General features: G+C 34.9%; 4 protein-coding genes across 5 annotated transcripts in view; 1 reads left to right on the top strand and 3 right to left on the bottom strand.

Annotated features, from left to right (window-relative positions):
• Nucleotides 1-3,251: 3,251 nt before the first annotated feature.
• Nucleotides 3,252-3,632, bottom strand: LOAG_09313 (hypothetical protein; the record flags this gene model as incomplete). The annotated part of the gene is made up of 1 exon (XM_003144841.1): nucleotides 3,252-3,632. One exon carries the CDS (start codon nucleotides 3,630-3,632, stop codon nucleotides 3,252-3,254), a length of 381 nt encoding a protein of 126 aa, XP_003144889.1.
• A 1,718-nt stretch (nucleotides 3,633-5,350) lies between these two features.
• LOAG_09312 (hypothetical protein) lies at nucleotides 5,351-7,027 on the bottom strand (the record flags this gene model as incomplete). Its single annotated transcript, XM_003144840.1, has 4 exons — nucleotides 5,351-5,588; nucleotides 5,679-5,795; nucleotides 6,428-6,476; nucleotides 6,988-7,027. 4 exons carry the CDS (start codon nucleotides 7,025-7,027, stop codon nucleotides 5,351-5,353), a joined length of 444 nt encoding a protein of 147 aa, XP_003144888.1.
• A 483-nt stretch (nucleotides 7,028-7,510) lies between these two features.
• Nucleotides 7,511-7,998, top strand: LOAG_09311 (hypothetical protein; the record flags this gene model as incomplete). Its single annotated transcript, XM_003144839.1, has 2 exons — nucleotides 7,511-7,688; nucleotides 7,772-7,998. 2 exons carry the CDS (start codon nucleotides 7,511-7,513, stop codon nucleotides 7,996-7,998), a joined length of 405 nt encoding a protein of 134 aa, XP_003144887.1.
• Nucleotides 7,999-8,123: 125 nt separating this feature from the next.
• LOAG_16913 overlaps nucleotides 8,124-10,661 on the bottom strand; it is a gene marked incomplete at its 3' end in the record, with an annotated part of 11,887 nt that continues 9,349 nt past the window's right edge. The window contains exons 18-21 of one of the 2 annotated variants that reach the window (XM_020449567.1): nucleotides 10,403-10,545; nucleotides 10,037-10,315; nucleotides 9,509-9,615; nucleotides 8,124-9,179 (exon numbers count right to left, since the gene is read on the bottom strand). In XM_020449567.1, coding sequence (XP_020306880.1) covers nucleotides 10,040-10,315; nucleotides 10,403-10,545 — 419 coding nt within the window. The remainder of the gene's footprint in view (nucleotides 9,180-9,508; nucleotides 9,616-10,036; nucleotides 10,316-10,402; nucleotides 10,546-10,661) is intronic. The other variant, XM_020449566.1, reaches the window with a different exon arrangement.

The following is a 10,661-nucleotide window of genomic DNA, read 5'->3' as shown; positions in this document are numbered from 1 at the left end:
GCGCATAAAATTTAATTTTAAACTAAACATTTAAAAATTTTTCTTTTAGTGAAAACGATTCATGAGAAATGTATCAAATTTAGGTCAAAAAATAAAAATCAGGAAAATGGCAAAAAAAAAAATTAAGCAATTCACATATAAAGCTGAAAATGTGAAGAATTTATAAAATGTGAAAATTTCTGGAAGAAATGAAATGATGCCATTTTTTGTTATACAACTCTCACTATTTCCTGCTGATTAAACTTATTATTTCTTCTTTGAGTCCGCTAACTTGCATTAAAGCAGGAAGGAACTATTGATAAATATAAAAGCTGTTCTGAGAATACCTATTTTGAAAACTTGCTTAATTAAAAAAGTATTAACATTTGCAAACGCCAACTATCTTGAATTTAAAAAATTTTCAGTATACAAAAGGACTTGTGGTCTAAAAAATGACGATGAAAAATAAATGACTTCAAGTCATAAATTAAAAAATCAAATATTTAGCTGCTGCTATATAATCAATGGCATTTGAAGTTTTGCAGCTGTCATAACCTGTTATAAATACGAGACGTTCTAAGAGGTAACGTGCAGCATAGTGACAATACGAACAAGGTCATATGATGAGATCGAAAAATCGGGAAGTATTAGGGCGTAGAAATGTGAAAGATTTTGAGCAGCAATAGAAGCAGCAATAGCAAAGACTACAACAGCATCACAGCGATATTACGATAACACTGTAACTGAAGGTCATTCAAGAATGCATATTTACTGCATTAAGTACCACAATGTATTCTTGGAGCGCAGTACATTTAGCTGTTGTTGTACAATCAATAGACATTTTTAGAAAATCTGCTCATATGAATGTCCAAGAAGTCCGAACCAAGATTGACATACTGTCACCAACACATTACTTAAAATTTGAAAACAGCTAAATTTCAAATCAATGTATGACTATTTAATCAAAATCTGTGCTAGTATAGTTGTATATTGAAAGGAAACTACCATAGGACGAAGCAGCCATTAGATAAGAGGAGTACGGTAGGGGCGATGTTGTGGCACAAGGCAGCTTATAGGGAAGATTCGAGCTGATAGCATTGAAATATAAGCTGTTACTAGCGATGATGTTTAGATATGGTTAGAAATGTGGAGGAAAAGGCGAAGGAATATTAAGTAACAGCAGGTCAGTGACCATGTCGAGGCGCGCAGCATCAGCAGTCTGATGACAACCGGTGCTAGGGAAAAGGCACACCTCCCCATTCCACCACATCAGTCAATATACAACTTCCTTAGTGCATACGTCATAGCAATAACTGAACTGAGCTACCTGGTGGAGATTGGAGCAGTGTTGGAATTATAACGACATTATCATGCGGAAAGTATGAGAAGCCTTGTGACATTGAAATATTCCAAGACAAGAAACAGTAGTAAGGACCACAACAATAGGAATTATCAGGATTGTCAGGTTCCATTAGAAATCGAAGGGGCAGAGTAAGGGTCTGCAGCTACGGTGAAATGCTGGGTGACTCTCTGCTTGGAGCATTACAGCAAATGTCGACGACCTACAAGCTGACCTTAAACAGCCACTAAAATATTTGCGCTACCCTTCTTCCCTTCCCTACCTCTTCTTACTCGTCAGTTTACAAAGAACGGCAACAGCAGCAATAGTAGTAGTAGCAGCAATAACACCCGAAAATTTCTTTAAAATGTATGTGTGTATGTACGCCGTGATCCACTCTGTGAACTGAATCCTCCTCCTAAATACTATCGCTCCGGGCATCAACCGATCCTTCTATCCACGACAGCCAGTATCTCTCTTCCATTCATTAAATCTTCTACTGGAGTGACAACCGTCACCGAGGCCACTATACCTATATAAACTTACTGCGCAGCTCATAACAGCACTGCAAAATAACAACTTCACTGATAAGCATCACCAAATATTAGCAAAACCCTGAAACATAATGTGTCCTCCTTCCTGGGAAAAGTCATATTTATAAATCAAGCCTTTAATTAAATTATTAAAAAATAATTTTGCGTGAGAAATCACCAATATATGTGATAACTATTTTCTGTGGCTTTGATGTTACTTCTAGAAGAATGTTGCAAGCCGTCTGAATCGTATCTACTAGTTATCAGCTGATTAAACAGACAAATTTTCATTCTGTACAAAGACTGGGGCTACACTATAGCTGTTGATGTTTCCAAATACATTTTATGCTTCAGCGTAAGCAGATCTTCATTTGGCATAGGCAAATAAATTATCACAATTCAGACATTTTGTCTCTCTTATTATTTCTTAACTCTATACAGTTTAAACTCTTGATTAAAATAATTTATACTTAAAGATAAATTTAGCGACAGTAAGCTTTGATTTTGTATCGTTAAGTGAGTGTTTGCAATTAATTTTACTTTCTCTTTCAAATTCCGTCTTGTAACTCTTGGCAGTTTTGCACGATTTTGAATAAGATTTCTATTTAAATAACAAGATCTAGGGTTCACATAGTAACTTCTAACGCGATTGATCGGTTATTCTGTACACATTATTTTTTCGATGCAAACATTTATTTCGCTTTCTTGGCAAATCCTTGCGATAAAATTATTAATTTTCTTCTGCATATTTTCGCTTGAAATATTAGTTTAAGATTATTAATCAAATTTAGGAATAATTATTTCGCGGAACTGTGAACAAATGGTTCGACGAAATTTGTTCATCCAAAATCTGCTTTTGAAGACCATTGCATCCAATGACGGTTCCGATTATTGGTTCTGCCACACTTTCCCGAACCAAACAATTAGTCCATTGAATTCATTTCGATTTGTAAATTTCGAAACAACAAAATACCTTTGTACTTCAGTTAAATTTGATTTTTGCTTGCAACAGGACTTCAAGAGAAAATGAACCAGTTCGAGGATCAAAACAAAATTTTGAGAAAATGTTCGGGCCAGTGATGTACAATCTCTTTGCTATAGACTGAAAGCATCTTGAAACTTTCTCTATCTTACCGCTGCTGGTCGAAGATCAACAATTTCGTGTTTCATCAGTTAGTGTTACCTAAATAATGCTTCGTTTGAAATTCAAAATAATGTGATAAGATGGCTAGGTAGGCAGCGCTATCTCAAATAAATTGGTCTGGTGGTACACGCAAAAAAAGCAGATATGCGGCGCTTCTCGGAAGGAGTCTGGTTGACAGCACCCGCAACAGCATGGCAACCTAATTTGTTTTCTACGAAGTAAGATGAGCAGCGGACGAAGGTCCCATTGCTGTACATTATTTTGCTGGATTCCACAGCCATCGCTCCTGTTGGTAACAATACATAAAAATACATTCAATTCCATCGGTACTATGTCGTGCTACCAACACGTCAAGTATTGCTGCCATTACTGAGATCTGACCAAAAGATCTCTTAGATGTCGCATATGTATGGGCGTCTCTATGTATCATCATGAATGAGCATGCATCTTGTGACCAGCGGTGATCATCTCTGAATGGAACAGGATGGACAGGAGAAGAAAGGAAACCGAGAGTTTCATGGATTAGTTGGTTAGTTGGAGTTCGGAACCAGGGCAAGCAACCAGCAACACTGTTATTTTCCAAACTGACCTCCGAATTAAAATGAATTGAAATGAGATGCATTTTAATCGCACACATTCTCATTACAACCCTCTCTGTTCTTCCATTGCTGTACCTGATACTATCCATTCAAATTTCTGCTAAAAATGCCTTATGCAAATTTGCTCGATGAGACAGAACATTTTGTATTCACTGACATATCGGGATTTTTCCTGGGAAGATGGCATGAAACCTTTTTATTCACTTAGTGATAAGGTAGGAGAGAGGATGAGGAAATATTACTGTATGTCACAGCAGAGAGTATAACCACAAAAGATCTTACTGAAATCACATCGATCAACCATTGTATCTTATCATAATTCTTATTTGAGATCTATCGTTGATAAATGGACATCACGACATGTATGCATAACTGAAATAAAAAATAACAAATGAAAAATAAATAAAAATTCAAATAAAAGTTGGTTTGAATGATGGCGCGATTCCACGAAAAAAAACATGATGAATAAAGCCTTATTTATAATATTTGAACTTGGAGGTTTTTGTCTATTTCTAAAAGATTATTGGCTAAAAAATTTAACCTCGATTTCTGGTTAAAACGCTTTTAATAATTTACCAGTTATGAAGCTGCAATCCCTAGCAATAATACACTTCCTAATAATAACAACTTCTGTAACCTCAAATTTAAGTTAAATATTTCAAGTTACATAACCTTTTAATTCCTCTGTTTTACTTTTGATTTCTGTACATCGAAACAAGTGATTATTACCATTCGAGTAGGTTAATAACTATCACCAATATTTAAGAAGTTGTATGATCAAAACCGGATATATTCTGCTATTTGAACTTAGGATGAAACCTGGAACGACAAGAGATACAGGTCTGAAATTCCAGCTACTAAATGTGAACAAATAAACTAATTTTGCTTTAAAGTGGTTTTTTACGATGAGATGTGACCTTAGAATCAATTTCAATACAAGAAAAAAGAAACAAACCATGACTAATATCTGTATGGAAGACTACATGAAAATGTTTGAAACTATAAAAGATGATGCCATACACATTTTTCTTATAAATGCTGCAGTCAAACAAAACTTCCTCGGAGTTGCTACCTTAAAAAAGTGTCACCAAATCCAGATCAAGGGAAAAATGTCAAGATTTTCGCATAGGAAGAAACGAAATAATGAATGGACTCAAACTTTTTAATGTCCTTTGTATTTTCTTTACTTCGTCACTTTTTTCTTTACGAAGTCCTTTATTTCCTTATTTTTACATACTTTTCATATTCTGGGCCTTTTATGACGAATTTTAATAGGACATCTCCTGTTTTAGGCTTTTTCTTCTGAAGGAGCTAGACCGCAAAAATTATCACGTATGTGTTGTCTTATCAGTTTTACATTTACTGTTGAAATAATGATTTCTTATGCTCATCAATTATTGGTGTTGCATGATTTTCAGGCTTTTTTTGCATTTTTACACACTTCAAATGATGATTAATTTTGAACCTTTGCTTAATTGCTTGTGAAAAGGTGCAGGAAAAGTCATCGGGTAGAGAAGTGTGTATCGTGTGCATCGTCAACCAAACATCCTTGACAAGAGGCCATGTGCAAAGAAAGAAGTGTACCCATTTTAAGATGCTAACAAACAATAGCAGTCAAGATCAATGCAGCGAACTGTTGACATTATATTTATGTCAGTAGCGCACTACTGCATTTACTGCTCGTAAACGCGACCTTCGAAACTACAGCTCTCAGCTCACTTCTTGACACAAACTATTGCGAGAATGTTTGCATGCATTATGCAGGTGCTTTTATTGTAATAGCTTCAATAGCAGTGCTTTTATTGCATTGTAGTAGCTTCGGCAAAACACAGGAAGTGTAAGAAAGATTGGAAGGATGGAAAGCAGTTAGATGGTCGAGTTGTCCCTTTCCCCTGTTCCATTGACAAATGTCATATCTTGAGATGGAAAGGGCAAGGGTAAGAGTAAATGAGGCAAGTGGAACAGACGGCCGATATGTTGCCACCTCTTTGTCGCTTTAATTGAACTTACATCTTTGTACGGTCGTTGCTATTGCTGTTGGAGAACTTCTACTTTGGGCAAGCCTTCTTTAGACACTGATGCACCCAATCTCAAGGTCTTCTTCCATCAGTCTAAGCATATCTAAATGGCTACCAATGAATGAACTGAGTTGAGAACGTGCAGGTACGAGTAAATATGGGAAGATACTCGCATATACAGATCTACACATAACTTTTGAGCCACTGACTATAGCCCTTATTTCATCGTCAAGCTATGTCGAATTATATTATTCGCACTGAATTCTCGATAAACCCACAAAAAGAGTAGTGTTCCAATCAACGGCCAAAATTCATTTCCTTAATGGGATAAAATTTTCAAAATGAAAATCGAACTTATGGAATCTTATGAAAACTTATCGAACTTGTAAGCATTTATTGTGCAACAGCAAATTCAGATCACTTTCTCATTTCACTTTTTTCGCTTCACCGTTTTTGGATTAACAGAGTTATTCTGCAAATATTACTCTATCAAGTCAAAATGATGTATTTCCGCTTTTTTCAAGTTATTTAATGTGTAGACACAACAAATTGAATTACAAAAGAAAGATTAAGGAAACAAAATTTTAAGCTTAACACATTTAACAAGAAAGTGTACATTGTGAGTCTTCATCAAATTTGACAACAGTTATTGGCAAAGTAGAACAGGCCACTTCAATAATTAAGTTTATTGCCGTTATGCATCTTTGCCAACAATTATTAGTGCGTCCAGCCAAACAATATGGATTGAGATTAGTCCTATTCGTGATATATCTATATTTGAATAGCGTTATGGAAGGTAGAAAGTAACAACAGACACAAAAGTTTTCCATTTCTTTTCGCTTCTCTGCTTCAAAACGGAACTAGCTGAAATCACCGCCTCGAAGACGAAAGGGGTGAAGAAGTTTATTCGACGGTCACTGAACAATATTTGATGCATCATACCGTGCGAAACAATAATTTCTATAAGGAGATGTACCAACCAAAAAAAAAAAAGAAAACTGAACGCTCCTGCTTTGTTACGTTCAGGATTCATTCTTTGTCCTTTTTGTTTATAAATGCTGTTATGGACAATTTTTGGATATTACTAAAAAAACTTGGAGTCTATGTTAATGTTTGAAGGGTTTAAAAACCTCGAGAAACAGTAAAAATTCGAGAAGCATCATTCATATGCATGAAATGCAACTGTTCAGCGCATTTCCAGGATTATAACATTTGTACGAAACGGCTATCATATAAATTAAATTTAAAAGGAGCAATGCAAGGTTTGTGATTAGAAAATTGTTTACGCGAACTGAAGCATTGGACAAACACTGAACAAACATTACTATGTGACAATATTTATCAGTTTGTGCAACAGCAAGTGTTGACCACTGACCCTTACTACTGGAATGATTTGATGCTTCACTGTTAGCCATCTCAGCTTTCATTTCAAGTTTTAGTATGTATTGCTATCATTCAAACTTTACTTTCGTTCCCCTATATTTGACATGTAACAAAAAATGCTCTTATTACTCATAGTTAAGTTTTAGTCTTGTACTTACTGCAAAGATAAATTACATTCATTTCCCATGCTTACATCCTACGAGTTAAAAATTTAAATAATACATTGAGTATAATATGTTACTTAGATATCTTACAGAATCTGTTGAACCTTCCCCAGAGATCATATATCTTTTAAAAAAGGCACAAACGATGTTTTTATTCTTTCATTTTCAGCACACTTGAGACAACTACTTGGAAGCCGGTGCGAACTACGTTGCTTCAAGCTTTCATGCTCTTCACAGTTTGAAACATCAATTAATAAGATCAATATTGAGAAAATCCTGCTTTCGATTCTCGTATTCATCTTCCTGCTCTCATTAACGGAAAAGGCCTAACATCGCTGATTTATGTTATAGATGAATAGCTGTATGATCGCGCAAATCGCATTGCTGTATTCTAGTTACGTACATGGTATAACATGCTATGAATGCTCATCCGGCGTTATTGACGACTGCCTAAGAGCAAGCGTCCCTTGCACCTATGGACTTTTTGGCTGCTTGAAAACGACAATTTATTCCGGTGGCATTGATAAATGTTAGCTCTTTAACCAATACTTCACAAATTTTTACGTTCCATTTGGTACAAAAAGCTACTTAGATAAATATTAATGACTACAGTTGGCAACCACAAGAACCAAGAAGATCGAGTGATAGGCACGTACCGAGGATGCGTCGTGTTACCCATGCCAGGTCCTGATATATGTCAACAATTCTCGTTATTTGGTTACCGAATCGTTACCTGTCATTGCTTCAATGATTTTTGTAATGGTATCATATCTGCCCAGATGATCTTACCAGTTATGTTTTCATTCATCATTTGCTATTTCACAACCTTCGTCTTGTAACTATTCATGTACATAAAACTCTATGGACTAAACTAGATTAAAAATAATGATTAGAGTCAACCTAAAATAAGATCCCCCCACTCTTCCCCTTTGCGTTACATCTGTCTGAAAGAATCTTCCGTTAGTTTCTTTTTTTTTTTTTCGATACCTGGTGTTGTATAAAATAAGTGATTGCTCTAGATCAATAACTACAACCTTATCAAACAGATAAGAATTTTTCTGATTTGCACGTTGAGTGCAGCGAAATCAGACTTATTAGACAAAAGATCTGTTAGAAACCCAGCTAGTTTCTGAATGAAATACACTTAACCAATTAAGCAGCGAACACAACTCCCTTGTCTTTTAAACAAACAGAACAACGTGAATTATGAAAAATAGTATAAATCAAAAGCCATCGAAAACACAATTGACATAATCAGTGATTAATTCTGAAAAGTCGTGCAATCCATATAATACATCATGTCAAGCACGAGGTACGATTATTTGAAGAAAAGAAGTAGTAATCCTATATTCTTTCGAAAAAGACAGATATGAATCTGAAACTTTTTACCCATCATTGAAAAAAAAAACGATGCAATCAAGGACTTACGTGAGAAATTACAAGTAACATTTCTAAATTACAACCACAGCGAATTACAACCATATCGAACCAACAAATATATTAAAATAAGCGTGTATATTTTGTTGCTTCTCCATCTAGTAACTGGACGGCAGGTAATCATACCAAGGAAACATAATGATACAGAAGTTAAGATAATACTACTGTAAAGGACAAACAACCTGCGGGAAAGAAATGAAATAAGATATTAGAATAAGTTTAATAAATCTAGGTCCCAGGATTTTCCCAGTCATCTCTTAACTTCGAGGTTCCTAAGCTAACTTTAAGTTTTTGTACTGTAAAAATGCTCATAGCTAACAAAACAAGAAATGCATAGGTACTCTAAGAACACTTCAATTCTGAACGGTAAAAGATGATAAACACAACGGAACAATTTCGAAAATTTCAAAGAGTATAATAATTAAATTTTGGGGAAATCGCTGTCCTTGAGAGGCGATATCAAATTATTATGCTGCATAGCTGCAACAGAAGCGCGCTGAAATTCACTACCTCCTGGACGTAGAAAAAATATTTCACCGTTTTCCGACAAAACAGCTGAAGCGATCCCCTCAACGTCAGAAGCCTGCAAATTTACTACTGCACTAGACAAACAATCTTCCGAGTTTTTCTAGTGTGAAATATGAATTTTACTTATTTCATCCTACAAATTCTACTTTTTTAATGTCATGACTCATTTGTTGTGTGCTCTGAACCCACTGTGAATAACAAACACGTATTCGAGGACCTGAAAAGTGGATCACGGTATATGAAATGTAACTGAGGCTTATGAACCAGCTTTTAATACGAATTTTAACTACTTGATTGATTGAATAACAACTAATATATAAAACGAAAACAATTCGTCTCGCTTTGTAGAGATAACAAAGCCACTGAAGGGGAACTTAAAAATACCTTTGTGAAGTGAATTTTCAGGTACTGTTTAACAGTTAACGCAGAAAACAAAAACAATTCGCCTTGATTCGTGATGATAACAATAAATTTTTCATACAATTTCCGATCTGAAAGAAAGCAACTGTAGAAGGCGATCGAAAGCTTAAAACGCAGTTTGATGAAAACAATAAGCGGTAACTACAGATGAGAACCAAAGATGTCATCGAAATGAAGGATAACGACTTCTGATAACTAAATTATTTGTCACAACACAGTTGACCTTATTCGACTTATTCTTTTTTGTAACCCTGATCAACGCTTTATTCGATGCAAGAACTATTCAACAGTGCAGGGAAGTGGAAATGAAAAATGTCACTCTTTAAAATGTAGAAGCATATACTGAACTGCAGTGGACATGTTGATGGACAAAATAGTAAAAGTTTTAGATTCTCTAATAAACCTTAATAAAAAAATAATACCTATCACTTGAATTAAGAGACTCCACTCTTCCTAATAAACAATATCTATCACTTCTCTAATAAACAATACCTATCACTTGAATTGTGAAACTCCACTATAGCGGCTATAAATGCAAGTACAAGAAACGAAAATAAATGTTGGAATGCGATTTTCGCAAATAATCAGTATGGAAGTACTGAATGATGCACTTGTAGCTGATCGCAATGTAAGAAGCTGTGCCTTTCTAATTCGTGAACCTTCCACACCCGTAAATTTATATCGGAATCTGGTTGGTTTCATTGTCGGGAGTGCGAATGTTTTGATTTGCTCTTCGGTATAAATGATCAATCTTTCTGTACCTGTCAAACCCTGAAGTGTTCGCAATTTAAAAAGTAGATATGGAAATGCAACAAACATTCTAACAGCTGTTAATGCATGAGAATTTCTTCACCGTACCTTTATAAGGTGAGACCCATCAATAGCTGCACAGGTGAAATCAATAACTGGAGCTCGATGTTGCAACTGCACTTCCTTCACGAGAACACATACATCTTCTGGTTTTAGTGCATCATCCAATATTGCATAAGCAAATATCACTCCTAAATAGACCATATATATATACATATGTATATGTATATATATATATATATATATATATATATATATATATATATATATATATATATATATATATATATATTATTATATATATATA

This window comes from Loa loa, assembly GCF_000183805.2.
Source record: "Loa loa unplaced genomic scaffold supercont3.28, whole genome shotgun sequence".
NCBI lineage: Eukaryota > Metazoa > Nematoda > Chromadorea > Rhabditida > Onchocercidae > Loa > Loa loa.
Note: the sequence above shows the minus strand (reverse complement) of the source record. Positions and strands in the feature narration are given on the sequence as shown.